The 17,975-nt window shown below is 40.8% G+C and overlaps 1 protein-coding gene across 2 annotated transcripts; it reads left to right on the top strand.

Moving 5' to 3' along the window:
• The first annotated feature begins 400 nt into the window (after nt 1-400).
• Nucleotides 401-16,626, top strand: LOC133482026 (myelin protein zero-like protein 2). 2 transcript variants are annotated; one of them, XR_009789673.1, is made up of 6 exons: nt 401-705; nt 9,808-9,977; nt 12,383-12,593; nt 12,942-13,110; nt 13,563-13,666; nt 15,801-15,938. XR_009789673.1 is itself a non-coding variant. In XM_061781546.1 (5 exons), the coding sequence occupies exons 1-5, from the start codon at nt 660-662 to the stop codon at nt 15,967-15,969; spliced, it is 765 nt and encodes a 254-aa protein (XP_061637530.1). In that variant the 5' UTR covers nt 407-659; the 3' UTR covers nt 15,970-16,626. The 2 variants fall into 2 exon arrangements, 1 of the variants encoding a protein (XP_061637530.1); XM_061781546.1 differs by lacking the exon at nt 13,563-13,666 and having other exon boundaries at nt 407-705; nt 15,801-16,626.
• Nucleotides 16,627-17,975: the final 1,349 nt, after the last annotated feature.

The following is a 17,975-nucleotide window of genomic DNA, read 5'->3' as shown; positions in this document are numbered from 1 at the left end:
TGAACTACACACACACACACACACACACACAACGAATGAAGAAAAAGGACTGCAGCGAAAACAGCCTTTTCTTTCATCCAGTTCAAAAGGGTAGGTGCTTGAGCACCATTGGGGGTCACTGTGTGCATGTACCTGGGCTATACTGTATGTATGAATAATATGTACAGCTACAGTATACTTTAGTGCCACACACATGAGCAAGCATATTCTGTTGTTAAATTCAAGTACCATGATAACGATCCTTTATTATTTCCCATATAATCCACACGCACGTCATTCCTCCCGTTTTCTTTGACATAAGCGCCGATGTTCCGTCAGAGGTTTGCGCAACATTGACCAAAGGGAAAAAACAGGTCCAACGACCCAACATTCGTTGCATTCGGAATTACGCGTGAGAGGGAAGATAAGGAGGCAGTCAGTGAGGTGGGTGGGAGCGCTGCCGCTTGACTTGAGAAACACCAGTGGCGAGTCACGACGAGTCCTTGGTGCTGAGACAAAGTCGACCAAGTGGAGGTGAGGACTCCCGGGTCGATTTCTCCCGGAAAAAAAGAAGAAAAGAAACGAACAGAAAAAGATATATAGATATAATCACTTGGAGTAATTTGGTCTTCGCCGGTTAGCGTGAGTTTGTCAATTAGTTGTCTCCTGTCGGTTTCCCAATGTGCGTCAAGAGGATTCTGCTCCTGTTTGGACTCGCAGCCTCAGGTAAGAGTCTCTGCACGCCTACGCGTTCGTTCACTTAGCATCAAGCTAATGTATGTATTCATAAGAATTGCTCATTGATTTGAAAGATGGTCAATCCTCGTTTATTATTTGTTAATCTGAGCGACAGTCTTGGGAGCGTTGACAAGTACATTCAAAGTCAAAGACAATGGTGAGGTGTGAAAGCTCCGCAGGGAGCTGAACCTGCGTCTCGGAGCGGGCGTCATGCGTCATAACCTCGCACGGTGGCGTGGGTTGGGTCCACTAAATAGCCATCAGGGAGGAATCAAGGTTGGGAAGAGAATGCTTTGACAGTAATTGCCAATCAGCCAATTGTCACAGCCACGTCTTGTTTTGCCTCACTCATTTCCTCTCTTTTATTGGAATGTACATTGAATGGCACCGTTTGACGCACACAGCGTCAGGATATCCAGGATATGCCAGTTGACATCACAACAATTCGCACCGTGCATGTACACAATGAAAACATAATAAGATGCTTCCGCTTGTTCAAGCAACGATAGCAAATAATCTAATCTGTCTGTCAGTTTCTGTTCATTTAGGTTGTAATCCATGCTCAATGGCTAGACCCTTCTATAACTTTAAACCGTTGATTAACAACAATTAGCAATAATTACAGATGTTCTGGTAACTGCAAACAGTAGTCTTAAAAAAGGGACAGTCTAAAACGCTTAACATAAAAAGATTAACATCGCTTGATGTCCGAAAACTGGTATTAATCATCAGCAAAATGTATGTGGACATTTCGAATCATGCTCACTTCAACCTCTGAAAATATCAAAATGATAACCCTAACATTACGGCTTTTGTGGAGGTTCCTCTCTATAGGCACTTGCAATAGAGAAAAAAGCTTCATGTCGCTTAATGAGGAAAAGGCTTAACGTGCGCAAAATCTGTAATATTTGGGTTATTGTTTTGATATTTTCAGAGGTTGAAGTGGGCAAAAATAGAGATGTCCACATGAATGTCCACATAAATTTTGTTGATGATTGATAGCAGTTATCGGACATTAAGCGACGTTAAGGTTTTTTTTTTTTTTAACACTTACGTTAACACATTCACTGCCATTGACGGCTTTAGAAGTCAAATATCCATGTTAACTGGGAAGGCTGGCACTGAATGAGTTAAGCATTTCAGACTATCCCTTAAAATACTTTCAGTCAGAAATTCAACTTCAAGGAAATGTCACACGCAGACGGCAACAATTTGCCAGTACTTCCCTCTATGCAGCATGTTGAACTAGATTGAGGGTCTTTTCTGTCTTGAACGAAAAAAAAATCTTTTTTTGGGGGTGTATTTTATTGCGTTCCGTAACATGATCATTTTCAATAAGAAGCCTTATGTGAAGCCAACAATGCTGACATGCGCCAACCTGCTCTGATTTTCTGGTTTAACACACACTTGCATGTACACACCCACACACATGCACACACACACACACACACACAAGAGAGCGAGAGAGAACAGATGGCTGTTGTTGACTGTAGCATACCGGCAATTCCATTGGTTGTTTAGGCTTCAGCTTCATTCTGTCTGCAGTTGTACTACATTGTTTATACTCTTTGTCGGGATGTAACAGTATTACGGTGTCTCTAATCTAACCACAACAGCAGATCAGTCTCGCAAAGCATCTCTTTGATTATTGACATGCTGAGTTGTGTTGACACACCTTGGAAGGATGTCTGGCCTTTGTGCAGGATTGTGGTTAGGGAGTGTAACAGTTCACAACTGCTCGAGTGTAAGATCACAGCAATCGCCAGCACAGAGGACTCAGGTGCTGTGAAGTGTTTACGACAAAAGGCTATGTACGCTTCAAACAGGGAGTCGGAATACTGAATCACTGAATGAGATAGGGATTTCTTAGGGATTTTCTTACTTTTTAACAGATGAACAAGTTATAATGAACACATAACCTCATTAGCTATCTGTATACGTGACACACCTCTTGCACAGTTGTTGCTTTTGTACTGGTAGTTTTCTTGTTGGGTTCATGGCAAAGATCAACTGTAACATGCAGAGATTTACTGTGTTCATCTGTACAGTGGCAGAGGTGATCATGGCAGACCCACCACTCACCACCACAAGAACACCGACTAACCCTATAGGGCTCATCTAGTTCCAGAGTATATACGGTATATGGGAAACGGAAGGTCTTTTAAAGGATGCATACATCTATCTAGTTGAGGACTGTAGGCTCTGTGGTTGGATCGAAGTGATTGTGATCCTGAGGAGAACTTGTCGAGTCAGCTGCAATGTGACAACAGAGGAGGTCTTATGGATTAAACTCTTATCTGCATTTACACAACACACGCTTCTTCAAGATTTTCAGGAATTTATTTTCATCAACGAAACATGTATAGTATATATATGTCCCAAAATGTATACATGCTTTGAATATTAGTATTATCTTCATCAAAATATATTTAATTTTCAAAATCTATTTGAATCTCTCTCACTCTCTCACTTGCTTTGCTACTCCCAAACTATGCATCACTCATTGAAAAACGTCAGAATTTTAAAAATGTAATTATCCATCCATTTTCTACACCACTTGTCCTCATTAACTCGACTTTGGGTGAGAGGAAGTGTACACTGGACTGGTAGGCAGACAATCACATAGCTTGTAGACAAAACATTCACACATGCATTTATACCCTGGGAAATTTAACCTAAAAGTATGTTTTTTTTAATGTGTGAGGAAGCCAGAGTACTCAGACAACCCCCACCCATGCAAACTCCACACAGGAAGATATTTGAACGCAGAACCTCTTGACTGTGAGGCAGAAGTGCTAACAACTACTTCACTGTTCTGCCAAAGATGTAACCAATGACATTCATCCATTCATTTTCTATATTGATTGACCACATTAAGGTTGCAGGACAGCTGGAGCGTATCCAAGCTGAATTTGGGAGAGAGGCGACGTACACCCGGTACTGGTCGCCGTCGTGCTAGAGCCTATCCCAGCTAACTGCGGGCAGGAGACGGGGTACACCCTGAACTGGTTGCCAGCCAATCACAGGGCACATACAAACAAACCACCATTCGCACTCACATTCACACCTACAGGCACTTTAGAGTCTTCCATCAACCTACCACGCATGTTTTTGGGAATGTGCGAGGAAACCGGAGTGCCCGGAGAAAACCCACACAGGCACGGGGAGAACATGCAAACTCCACACAGGCGAGGGTGGAATTTGAACCCCGGTCCTCAGAACTGTGAGGGAGATGTGCTAACCCACGGGTGTCAAACTAATTTTTGTCACGGGCCACATCGTAGTTAGGACTTCCCTTGGAGGGCCGCTACGACTGTGAACCCAAATGAATGAAAGATTACCACATATGTTCTAATTACATACAGTATACACAACACATTGATGAATAACCAGTTTTGAAATCAGAAGCCTATAAAACATGTTTTTCAACTATTACATTTCTTTTTAAAGGGGGATTGGTAACAGAAATGCTTGCAAATATCTCAATGGTATTACACCAGAACACAATGTGCAATTTTGATTTGCTTTCGCGGGCCACATAAAATGATGTGGCGGGCCAGATCTGGCCCCCGGGCCACCAGTTTGACACCTGTGCGCTAACCAGTCGGCTACCGTGCCGCCGTATACTAGGATAGAGCATTATTATTTATTGTATATAAGTATAACTTCAGGTTGAATGTTATGATCTTTCGTTATTGATTGGATGGGAAAAGAGTTCTACTGATTTCTAGTGAGGTGTGCGGCGTCCAATTCGACTTGAGCTAATAAATACAGTTCCTTTACAATTCAACCAAACTTGATCACATCATGTTGATTGTAGTATGTTATTTTTTTTCAAATTGGTCTGTTTGGTAGCTTTTGATGATTGAATCATATGGAAATTGTGTACCCTAACTACTGCGAAATTTGGACAAAATATATAATTGTCTGACTATTTTTTTCAAATTTTTCAATTTGAAAAAATGTTTGTGGAGTGTGCTACGGTAGCCTCAAGATCTGCACTGAGCTCCCACAATTGCTACCCAGTTATGAGCTCAGTGAAGAAAGTGATACTGTATAGTGCTTTACTTTTTAAACTTAACTTCCCTGGTGACATCTGGTGGTCACTCTTTTTGAAGTGAAAGTAGCTTGTAAGGGATGAAAACTGGTATTTGTAAAGGTACACCACATAAAAAGTGCTTCTTCAATGGTCAGTAGTCTGTAACTGGAGGTGTGTGCTAGTGAGATGATGTATGCAAACATTTATTCATGCTCTATGACAAGCAATACAATCTACAACTTCTTGATTTTTTTCTCATTTTTCTTTATTTTCTATGTATTTTTTGTACCTTTGACCAGGCCTTCCAGCAATGTTGTATTTTCTTTAGTGTTTTCCCCTGCCAGTTGTGGTCCATGTTGTTCTGTTTTGGGATTTTTGGAGCTCAACACCACACGTATTCCTTCTGACATCATACTGGCACTGTAAACTGTTAAGTGTTGTCTTTTCCATTATTAAAGCTAGTGCAGTTCTCACTCGCCCATGTGGTCATTCTGCGATCACACCCTAGACATTAGGCAAAGGTTGTAGTTGTTACCAAAATGTGTACATGTACAGTACATGGAGCGTACAAAAGGCATTTCACCAGATAGAAGTCTCTGTCCTTCTGGCCTGTACAAACACTGTTACCTGAAACTGTTCTTGCAAGCTTTGAATCCTGACCATAAAAGACATGCCTTGTTCCAAAAAGTCAAAAAAAGAGAGAGTCTGTGAAGTCCCTCACAAACGAGAGAAGAGGCTCTTTGTAATGCACTGAGCTATTTGTGTTTCATCCATGTCCTAAGTGTTTCCTCCACAACTGATGTACCAGAGACTCAGGTTTCCTTTGTTTCTGAGCCATAATGAAGAGAGGAAAGGCACAAAACAGCCTGGAATAGAGCTGCACTTGATGTGTCCAGCTGTGGAGTCACATTCTCTTGCCTAATTGAGACATCAGGTGTGACTAAATGCATTAGCACCTGTTGGTTGGTGACTGCACAGGATGTGATCGCCATTGTCTGTTGACCCTAGATACACCCACCACACTGGGTAGATAGGTACCACAATGGAATAAGATCCACAACAGTTATAATAGATTTCAAAAGCTTGATTTAAAATGCTTGCGGTTGTAGTTATGTTGAACTACATTATGTTATACTGAGAGGTATTTGTATCAAGTATCAACGTTCAGTTCTTAGGTTTTGATTTATTTATGTATTTTTGTACACACACAGACACACACACATATCAAAACATCCATCCATCCATCCATTTTCTGTACTGCTTATCCTCACAAGGGTCGCAGGCATGCTGGAGCCTATCCCAGCTATCTTCGGGCGAGAGGCAGGGTACACCCTGAACTGGTCTCCAGCCAATCGCAGGGCACACATAAACAAACAACCATTCCCACTCACATTCACACCCACGGGCAATTTAGCATCTTCAATTAACCCACCATGCATGTTTTTGGGATGTGGGAAGAAACCGGAGTGCCTGGAGAAAACCCACGCAGGCACGGGGAGAACATGCAAACGCCACACAGGCGGGGATGGGATTTGAACCCCGGTCCTCAGAACTGTGACGAAGATGTGCTAACCAGTTGTCCACCATGTTGCCTACATCAAAACATGCAATCTGTAAGTAAGACTAGTAACTGTCTGTGACCATCCTGGTCTTAATGGAAACACTTTGGTTTGGATTGTGGGTTTATTGTGAATTAGCTTCATACGTGCGTATGCTATAGGTTTTGGTATAAGATGGCAGGCTGAACATTTATTGCTTATGTAATGGATGCTGGATATTATTCCAGTATGAGCTGGTGGAAAGCCCTGGCGTTGACACTGGACATGCACAGTGGAATACCCGGTTGGCGTGAAACTAAATAAACAGCGTCTGTGGTCGGGGTTATACCCTTTGAAACTCCCATATATTCTTTGACATTAGAGAAATATACTGTATTATATCAGCAGGCGAAATACTACCTCATATTTTTTCTTTATTTTTTTTTGTAAGGCTTTCACACAATCATGGGATGCCTGCCAAGCCAAACAAACCAAATCGCCCCAAAGTGGCCTTGACTTATTTTGTAGTGAATGAAAGCCTTTGCTTTGTTTTGGTTCTGACACACCAGTTGCACACTGCATCTTGTATTACAATACTGACAAGTAGACTGAAGTGGTTTCAGAAAGTTTGTTTTTCACAACTTGGGAAGTATAATTCAGTGGACAAAGGGCAATGCTGGTGCATGTCATGGAGAAAGTAAAACAATAACAACAAAAAAAACCAAAACAAAACTGAGACTAATGTTCATGATATTCTTGTGTATATACACAAAAACAATCTACTCTCCACACTGCACAGCTGTACATCCTAAATGTTTCTCTTTTCTGCTCTTTCCCACTGAAAGATGGGTGTGGTTGACATTAGCTAAGCAGGATGTTCGTATTAAACAAGGGAAGGAGTTAGACCAGACAGAGAGATATGGCGGGGTGGAAGAATGGGCCCGACAAAGACCTAAGCAAATAACCCTTCCTAAAAAGCTCCAGGACATACTCTCTCATCCTGTTCTTGTGCATCACTTGAGCTCATGTTCTCATTGAAACTCTTTTTTTTTTTTTTTAGTCTCCCGTGCTCTTGACGCTAGGAACCTACCAAAGCAATTGCGGTAATGATCATAGTTGTAGGCACTCTGCTAATATGTACTCTTAATTGAAAAAGACCTCATTAACCTGAATTCTTAATCTACTCAGATATACTTGAACGCGCAGATGAGCAACATTTATTTAAATTCAAATACTGATTGGTTAAAGGAAATATGTGTAATGATGTTTCATAGCTTTGAAGATGTGTTCCCCCCGTGCGAAAAGAAGCATAATGAATCAATTGGAGAAGCAATTGCACCATAGCTCATCTCAATGGTGACTGTTTTTTCTCCTCCCCGTCGTATGGCTGGATTCTATCCAACCTGACTTTGGGCGGAAAGTAGACAACACGCTGGTCTGTTTGCCAGTCAAGCACACAACAAAAGGCAATAATAAAAACGGATAGAAACAATATATTTATTGATCGTAACTAATCCTTAAACTTTGGAATTATAGGAAAAAGAGTTGCAGTGTTTGTGGCGGGATTATGTATTTTCCTCCATTTTGCTTTGGAGTATGTCATTGCGAGGGTTTGCAAATTCTTGCGCATATGGACTGAAATGAGTCCTGTCAAAAGCAACTGAATTACCCAGTAATATGAAACTCTAGCCAAGTTTGTCAGCACGTGGTGATAAGAGAGATGGCTATTTAATGATGTACAGGGGGCCGTCTGGACGGCCTGCTCTCTCATCCCGGCCCACAGGAAACATTCTCCAGCCTGATAAGAAAGAGAACGTGCCGCTTAGAACCTCAAGCCCTGCTCACATTTTCCCAGCTAACTGCTGCCTTGAAAGAACAATATGATTCAGATTGGCCCTTTCTGAACAGTTTGACATCTAAAGCAACTTGATATAGCATACCATCCGAAACCATACTCGGTAGCACTTTTAGCTCACAGATATTTTTCTGCTAAAAATATTATCCACTAAAGGTGCGGCCATGTTTCTGGCTAGCACGTCTGCATCACAAACAAAGGCTCTGGGTTTGAATCTCGGCTCGGACCTTCTGTGTAAAGTTGATATGTTCTACACGTGTATACTCTGGACCCAACATTCCTAAAACATGCATGCTACATTAATTGGAAAACTCTAAATTGTCCCTCGAGGTGAATGTGATTGTAAATGGTTGTTTGCCTCAATGTGCTCTGCGACTGATGGGCAACTAATCCAGGGTGTACCCTGCCTCTCGTCCAAAATCAGCTTCAATAGGCTTCAGCTCACCCATTACCCTAAATTTAGCAGTATAAAATGGACAGATGCATGAATATCATCCACTATAGTTATGGCTGCAATCTGTAGTATGACTTTTGGATTATGAGATATAGTTTATTGTTATTGTTAATTCAAATAACAAGAACATCAAACTATCGACTTGACGGTAACGACGTCTTGACAAGGCAGTAAGTCTGGAAGCTATTTGCTTGTGGACTGAGGGGTCACGGATTTAAGACCTACAGGGCAATGCAGCCTGAACCGCTTTGGGCTGCTTCACTTTGGGTATCAGTATAGTATAGTAAATAAATGACTGCGTAATAGTATTCATGAATTCATTCACAACATGAATAAATAAATTCATAAATTGTTGATACCACTTGTCCTCAATAGGGTCGCAGGTGAGCTTGAACCTATACCAGATGCCTTTGAGCAAGAGGAGGGGTACACCCTGGACTGGTCGGCAGCCAATTGCAGTAAATGCATGTATAATATACAGTATACCTGTACATGAAATATCAGAAGGGTACCTGCCTAAACCACGTTATTGATAGGTGACACAATAACTTTGATGCTATGCCTGTTAGGCACAGTAGGTAACGTTTTACTTCTAAATCAACCAATATGATGATTATTAACAACTTCATCAATGTCCAGTTGAATGGGACTATTGTGAATATCGAAAAATCCATCCATACATCCAATTACTGATCTGGTTCAGCGTTGCAGGCAGCTGGAGCCCATCCCATCTGATTTGAGGTAAAGGTCAGACTGCTGTACACCCTGGATTGGTCACTCACAGGGCACATGTGCAGTAGAGTGCAACTGAGTGGTAACTAAAGCAGAAACGCCTGCATGGAAGTCAGATTAGTAAACCATTACACTGGCAATGAGTCAAGAAAAATCAGTTTGATTAACACCGGCGATAGGAATTTTTGCACAAAGCCTTGATGAAGAAAACGAATACAGCACGCCAAACTTATCAGCTAGTCTAGTGCAGTGATTTCCAACCTTTATGGAGCAAAGGCATGTATTTTTGCTTAGGATAGTAATTGTTTCTCTTGCGGCAGCTCTGTGTACGGGGTCACTAGGTACACTGTGAGCACTTACGAGGGAGGAATTCCATGAAGGGAATGATTCATGTTGTGTTTTTGACTTTGATTTACTGTGTGTGTTGGCTTTTGTCAGTATGCCCTGCATTGCCATATGTCTTCTGTTGTAGGCGTGCTGCCGGTCAGCGGGATCCGTATATATACTTCTGACGATGTGGAGGCGGTCAACGGAACGGACATTCGTCTGAAGTGTACATTCAGTAGTTCCTCTACCATCAATCCCAATGCCATCATCATCTCCTGGAGCTTCAGACCCCTTAAACCAGGCCGAGAAGAATCAGTGAGTTTATATCTGTGTCTTGATCAGAAAGTATGAGGGAGCGTTCATCCCCTCAGTCCATTGAGAGTTGGTGCAATCGGACAGCCAAGTTAGCCCGTGTGTGTGTGGCAAGAAAACAATTAAAGTCTCTTTTTCGATAACAGCCTCATTCTCATTTTAGCTTCCAGCAATGAGAAATCAGGTGTGAATGTGAGATGAACCGTTTTGATCGTGATTACGGGATTACACACAAGTGACACAAGTAATTTCAAGAAATGTTGTGGAAGGGCGACACACACTAAGAAAGAACCCCCCAACGTTGATGCAGATGCAGATAAAAATTCAAAATAATATTTTCTCATTTCACAAATTAAGTCACAATGAAACCGGGCCTTCTACCCCAGAATAAATGTAGAGTCCTGACGGTCTATTCAAACCAGAATAAGCCTTGATGCATCCCACAAAGAACGGTTTCAACTTTTACAGCAGCCCAAAATATCTATGTTTATATTTATAACTCAAGTCAACACGAGTAAAACTGTAACACTGTAGTTGCAACTGAATCTGAATAGATAACTAATAGATAATGAATAGAGTAACTAGGAACTGAGTCCTGCGGCAGATTGATAGATGGATGGATAGATAGATATCAGATACAGTTTAACATCAATTTAAACTCATTTTACAACATTACACTTAAAATTAAATGGCTGACAGATTATTTTATAATGCAAAAATATACATGCAGCGGACTCCATAACAAACAACCCAGGCAAACGAAGCTCCCCCCCAGACATAGAAAGCTTTTAGTCAAAGTGTATCACTTCAGGCGGCACGGTGTACGACTGGTTAGAGCGTCAGCCTCACAGTTGTGAGGACCCGGGTTCAATCCCCGGCCCCGCCTGTGTGGAGTTTGCATGTTCTCCCTGTGCCAGTGTGGGTTTTCTCCGGGCACTCCGGTTTCCTCCCACATCCCAAAAACATGCATTAATTGGAGACTCTTAATTGCCCGTAGGCATGACTGTGAGTGCGAATGGTTGTTTGTTTCTATGTGCCCTGTGATTGGCTGGCAACCAGTTCAGGGTGTACCCTAGTGAGGAGAAGCGGCTCAGAAAATGGATGGATGGATGTATCACTTCAACATATTTTCTTGGAGCAATTACCCTACTACTTTCCCATTTGGACAAAGCTTTGTCATCATCTTGTGAGATTCTAGGGCATTGCAGGCAGAGCACAAAAAAGGTGAGTTTTCCAGCAAATAGCTGTGGATAGGTTCCACAAAAAAATAAAAAATAAATTAAAAAACACAAACTGGTAAATTTGTGGATAGTGAACTAAATATGCGAGGGATTTTCAATTGGGAGATGACAACAACAACAACAATGGCTAAAAAACTAATAGATGGCAAAACAAACACAAATAAGGTGCAAATCGGACTTTGACCTTTTGTGGCCCAATGAAACTATTCTACCTGCTCCAGAAAAAAACATTTTATGGTTTTGTCAGCTTATGTCATGGTCTTTGACCCGAGAAGTGGCCTGCTGATATTTAGATGGATAAACAAATCCAATTATGATAATTTATTCAACTTTTATACCAGTTCAACCTTGACAGATCTCTGTGAACTCTTATTCGCCATTCTTTTGTACAGGTACATCTCAATGAATTAGAATAGTTTTTTTTTAAAAAAAAGTCAACTTATTTCAGTACTCACACATCATATAGATTCATTAAACATTTGGGCAAATACCTGCCTAATTTCTACATTAAAATATCATTTTCATTGTTTCTTGATTGTTTATGTAAAATTAAAATTTATATATACGTATGTATGTATAAATAAAAAATATTTCATTCTTAGTGTGTAGTGCATCTCTATATGAGTTTCACTTTTTGTATTGAACTTTTGAACTAAATTAAGCCTTAGACACAATTCTAAATTCATTGAGATATACCAGTGTGAGTTTATTCTGTTTATTTTGATCTGCCATTAAAAAAACATCTTCATAGAAAAAATAAACAAACAAAAAAAATAGTACCAGTGCATCAAATTAAGGGAACCCCCCCCCCCCCCAAAAAAAACAAGTAGCATGACAAGAAAATGCAAATTCAAAAAGGAGTGAGAAGAAGTCAAATTTAACTGCCCTCACTCCTTATACTGTAAATCCAATTTGCTCACATACTGAACATTTTCATCCATCCATCCATTTTCTTTACCGCTTATCCTCACGCGGGTCGCGGGCTTGCTGGAGCCTATCCCAGCTATCTTGGGCGAGAGGCGGGGTACACCCTGAACCGGTCGCCAACCAATCGCAGGGCACATAGAAACAAACAACCATTCGCACTCACATTCAACACCTAAGGAATGTTTCCTTTTTACGTTATAATTTTGTGATTATTACTTACTTTTTATTTCCCCACTGTAGGTATTTCACTACCAGCAAAAGCCATACCCTCCTCAGGAGGGCATTTTTCGGAACCGCATCATCTGGGCTGGTGACATCATGGGTCAAGATGCCTCCATCATAATTCGTCAAGTCAAGTTTACCTACAACGGCACTTACACGTGCCAGGTCAAGAACCCGCCAGATGTTCACGGCTCAGTTGGAGAGATTCGACTACGTGTCGTCACTACCGGTTAGCACCTTTATATTCACGTGAAGCGTTCACACTACACTTTTCATTCAAAACTGAAAGGTAAAAAAAACAAACAAACAGAAAGGATGGCCCAAGAAAACAAAGAAAAATGCATTATGAATTTAATTATAGCATTTATATAATGTAAAGTGAAAAAAAGTGAAAATGTTTTGCAAATTCGACTTGAACCCATTTTTTTTGTAATTGTATGTATGTAGTTATATATTGCTGTCATATCTCTGCTGTCTGGACTAAATGGCTCACACTTGCAATGCTGAATGAAATTTGTCAATAACCTGTTCACATATGACCTGTTTTTTTTTTTTTTTGGTGTGTTTTCTTCTCCAGCCTCTTTCTCTGAGCTTCTGCTGCTAGCGTTCGCTATCGGGGGAGGGATCACTGTTGTGGTTCTCCTCCTCATCATTATAGTGTCCTGCAGGAGGTGCAAGAAGAAGAGAGAGAGGCGGGATGGGGAAGTGGAGGCTCCTCGCAAAGAGAGAAAAGATCCCACAGTATGGTAAGACCAGGAGAAATGTGGAGGGAAAGGGAGAGGGGTGATAGGGAGAGGAACAGAAGAATCATAGACTTCCTCTCTCACTCTCCAGCTGACTGTGGGGATTGGGCTTGTGGCGCTCCTTCCTGGGGCCTGGGACTCTTTCCCGCTGGACATTAAACTTCTTCCTTCCTTTTCAACCACAATCTTTGGATCCAGTTGAAGGGCAGCTTCCAGTAAAGAGAAGACAATGAGAAAGCGCCCTTATGTAAAAAGTGCAGACACAGAGCTTTTTTGATATCACAATGTGCCTTTCACTTGTGCAATGTTTTGTTTTTTAATCACTTCGTCTTTTCCTGTTCACTTAAATCGACTTGAGACACCATTTTCTGTTTAGACATTTTGTTTTGATGATGTGGCATTTGAACAACGGCGTATTCCCAATGTTTACTTGCCTATTAATACATTTCAAACAGCAACATTCCAGTGCAGTCCAAGTAAGATGTTTGATGGAAACTTCTGCATACAAGCAACAGGAACTGAACGGTTTCATTTCACGACACTTGCCGCAATATTTAAGGTGCTTAAATTTAGACCTCTCATTAACAAACAAAAGCAGTTATTATGACTGACAGTTTAGGTCAGCTCTAACCCTTTTAAAATGCATTTCTTATCACCATTTGCTGTTCTAAATGTTTGGAACAACTCCTCATTTTCTAAAAAAAAATGTCTTCTCTTGCTTGGGCACCACTTTGCACTCTTGGGTTTTCAGATCTCCCTGTGAAATTCATCTCGGTTAAGGTGAAGGCATTCTTGCCTTTTGAGAAAAAGTGGCTGCACATACAGGTGGTGGTTGATATGGTCAGAAGCTTTAATAATCAAATCTTACCCATTATGATCAAGTTCAGCCAAGGTCTCGATACCCTGTGTGACTGTAACCCTTTATCCCTGCTGCTTTTGTATCATCTGTCCTTTCCTCTTTGTCTGTGATGTCTTCTGCACATGCATTTACAAACCCAATTCCAATGAACTTGGGACGTTGTGTTAAACATAAATAAAAACAGAATACAATGATTTGCAAATCATGCTCAACCTATATTTAATTGAATACACTGCAAAGACAAGATATTTAATGTTCAAACTGATAAACTTGATTGTTTTTAGCAAATAATCATTAACTTTGAATTTTATGGCTGCAACACATTCCCAAAAAGTTGCGACAGGTGGCAAAAAAGACTGAGAAAATTGAGGAATGCTCATCAAACACCTGTTTGGAACATCCCACAGGTAAACAGGCTAATTGGGAACAGGTGGGTGCCATGATTGCGTAGAAAAGGAGCTTCCCTGAATTGCTCAGTCATTCACAAGCAAAGATGGGGCGAGGTTCACCTCTTTGTGAACAAGTGCGTGAGAAAATAGTTGAACAGTTTAAGGACAATCTTCCTCAACATACAATTGCAAGGAATTTAGGGATTTCATCATCTACGGTCCATAACATCATCAAAAGGTTCAGAGAATCTGGAGAAATCACTGCATGTAAGCGGCAATGCCGAAAACCAACATTGAATGCCCGTGACCTTTGATCCCTCAGGCGGCACTGCATCAAAAACCGACATCAATGTGTAAAGGATATCACTACATGGGCTCAGGAACACTTTAGAAAACCAATGTCAGAAAATACAGTTTGGTGCTACATCTGTAGGTGCATCTGGAACCTGTACTATGCAAAGCAAAAGCCATTTATCAACAACACCCAGAAATGCCGCTGGCTTCTCTGGACCCTAGCTCATCTAAGATGGACTGATGCAAAGTGGAAAAGTGTTCTGTGTTCTGACAAATCCACATTTCAAATTGTTTTTGGAAATTGTGGACGACGTGTCCTCAGGGCCAGAGGAAAAGAACCACCCGGCCTGTTATGGACACAAAGATCAAAAGCCAGTATCTGTGATGGTATGGGGCTGGCTTTGTGCCAATGGCATGGGTAACGTACACCACCTGTGAAGGCACCATTAATGCTGAAAGGTACATACAGGTTTTGGAGAAACATATGCTGCCATCCAAGCAACGGCTTTTTCATGGACGCCCCTGCTTATTTCAGCAAGACAATGCCAAACCACATTCTGCACGTGTTACAACAGCGTGTCTTCGTAGTAAAAGAGTGTGGGTACTAGACTGGCCTGCCTGCAGTCCAGATCTGTCTCCCATTGAAAATGTGTGGCGCATTATGAAGTGTAAAATACAAAAACGGAGACCCCGGACTGTTGAACAGCTGAAGCTGTACATCAAGCAAGAATGGGAAAGAATTCCACCTACAAAGCTTCAACAATTAGTGTCCTCAGTTCCCAAACGTTTATTGAATGTTGTTAAAAGAAAAGGTGATGTAACACAGTGGTACACTTGACCCTGTCCCAACTTTTTTGGAACGTGTTGCAGCCATAAAATTCTAAGTTAATGATTATTTGCTAAAAACAATAAAATTTATCAGTTTGAACATTAAATAGCTTGTCTTTGTAGTGTATTCAATTAAATATAGGTCGAACATGATTTGCAAATCATTGTATTGTGTTTTTATTTATCTTCAACACAACGTCCCAACTTCCTTAGAATTGGGGTTGTACATGAATTATTCATGAAGGTGCATGCATGTATTTCATCGTGTGTGTGTGTTGTGTTGCTCTCGTCTCCCCCTTGGTGCACGTCTTCCCGTGTCCTAGCCACCCAATGAAGGCCATCCACCTGTACCTATCACAGACATCCATAGAGATTGACAGTTCAGACGGAATGATCTCAGAGGCCAGCACTAAAGATCCCAGCTCCGACTCAGAGGACCCGAGCTCAGATGACGACGATGACGATGATGACGATGACGACTATTCAGACTAAAGAGATGGGAACGGACAGAGGGAAGCCCGTATGGTACCAGTAGAATCCCGTTGCGTCCGAGTGGCGAGTAGACGAAGGGTGCACTGTTGCTGGTGAAACCATGCGCGCCGTCATCATGAATTAAAGGAAAAGCTGACGGATGTCCTATCCGAACGACTCGGAACAGGCACAAAGACGTTGAGAGTCCTTGAAAGGAGATCAAAAAGGGTTTGTTTCTGCGTCCTTTAGAAATATTCATATGACAGAAAGGCTGAGTTAAACCTGCTGACACAGCAGGTAATGCCATTATCAAAACCCATTTTATATCCCATTGGCTGGGATTGCACTGTTACATTGGTATACTGTCTATTCCACCTGCAAGCCAACTGGTGGCTGGTGTTTGAGCCACAGTATGCACGCTCCTGTCTCAAATATGGCGTGGGAGTGTACAGTTTTGATCTGAAAAACCTTTGAATGCAAACTGTCCCAGTGAGCCTCTTCTCTCCACGCATCACATCCACTAACGACTGTAATGATTTTTTTTTTTGCTGTCATTTTGTACTGATGATGTAACACTGAGCAATATGCATCAGTGTCTTAAGTTTTCATGCCTTTTTTATGTAGTATATATTTAACATAGAACGGAATTTCTAATAAAAAAGGCCTTTTAAATATTTACTCCATTGTGCTGAGTATACTTAAAGCCATATGAATGAATGAATAAATGAGCTCATGCCCTAGATTTTAAATACACTCACATGATTTGACATACTTTTATCAAATTCATCTATTATGTACGAGAGTAATCTGTTTACCAGCATTTATTATGCATCATTATCTTTAATACAGTACATTTGATTGTGTACACATGCTCTGCAGAACATTTTGCATTTGTTTACCTGAAAGCTTTATACTCAGTGTTGTTTACTGCTGGGGCCTGCTGCCCTGAATTGAGCTGGACAAGGCTGACAATAAGTTACCAGTAAAATGATCAATATATTTGTGTGTGTGTGTGTTTGGTTGTGAGCATTTTTGTGTGTACTGATCAAAGTCTAACCCTATGGGTGCAATTTAAGTTACTCTTTGGCAAAGCTGACAGTGTGTGGACATGAAGGCGGGGTTAACAGGGTTGATAAAAAGTGTGTATTCATACAAACAATATAATTGGATTATCGACAGAGATAAAGCCCGAGAGGGCTCTCTTAGTGAAGTTTCTCTGTAACCGCGGCGTAATTGCTTTTGCACAGCTTTGATATTTGCCATCATATAATTTCATCTGGATTTTCTAGGATGTACAGTATTTACAAATGAGCACTTAAACTACAACGTATATTTTATATCGTCACAATCGTTTTTGCAATTCTAAACCTTGTTTTTGTATGTAAAACAAAACAGTTTGTTTTACCAATGTATCTTGAAGAGGCGAAATAAACTATTGAGACAATGGTAAGGAAGGTTATCTATTGGATTCTTTCACTTGGACTAATTTAAAATACTAAATAAAAACCTTATCCAGTTTTTATAAAAACCCTTTTAGGGCAGTGGGACTGATTTTTTGGGGGGGGTCTTACAATCTAAATCAACTAAACCAAGGCTATTGCCTTTCTCTCCTCAACTCATTGGTCTGCTCATTTTGAAAAAGGACTGACCAAAATCAAGTCTCGAAGTTTTGCAAGAGAGTTTGAGATTACATGTAGTAAAACAAACATGAAAAAACTGTCCGAGAGAGTGTGTCCTTTCATTTGTTCAAAATACAACACCAGGCAGTACACCAGCTACTAAGATTCGCTCACATTTTTGTCAAGCTGAGATGCCAGTGGTGTTGATGTTGTGTTTTTATAAAAAAAATAATGGTGGGTCAACAACCAGTCAAATACTGCAGACTCCATATCAGAAAAACTCAAGTACTCTCCCTATCATGTTTTTTTTTTTTTTTCAAAAAGCTTCAAACTCTTCCAACTGCAGTGTTACACGATTGATTGTTAAAAAAAATGGAACGTTTAGAATGAAAATGTCGATTAGTCATG

Source organism: Phyllopteryx taeniolatus, chromosome 8, assembly GCF_024500385.1.
Source record: "Phyllopteryx taeniolatus isolate TA_2022b chromosome 8, UOR_Ptae_1.2, whole genome shotgun sequence".
NCBI classification, from domain to species: Eukaryota; Metazoa; Chordata; class Actinopteri; order Syngnathiformes; family Syngnathidae; genus Phyllopteryx; species Phyllopteryx taeniolatus.
Note: the sequence above shows the minus strand (reverse complement) of the source record. Positions and strands in the feature narration are given on the sequence as shown.

What these genes read in the sequence shown, in the direction of transcription:
- LOC133482026 (XM_061781546.1), top strand. Translation starts at nt 660, where the DNA reads ATGTGCGTCAAGAGGATTCTGCTCCTGTTTGGACTCGCAGCCTCAG. An exon ending in ACTACGTGTCGTCACTACCG is followed by an intron (nt 12,594 to 12,941) that starts GTTAGCACCTTT and finishes TTTCTTCTCCAG; the next exon opens with CCTCTTTCTCTGAGCTTCTG. An exon ending in AGAAAAGATCCCACAGTATG is followed by an intron (nt 13,111 to 15,800) that starts GTAAGACCAGGA and finishes CCCGTGTCCTAG; the next exon opens with CCACCCAATGAAGGCCATCC.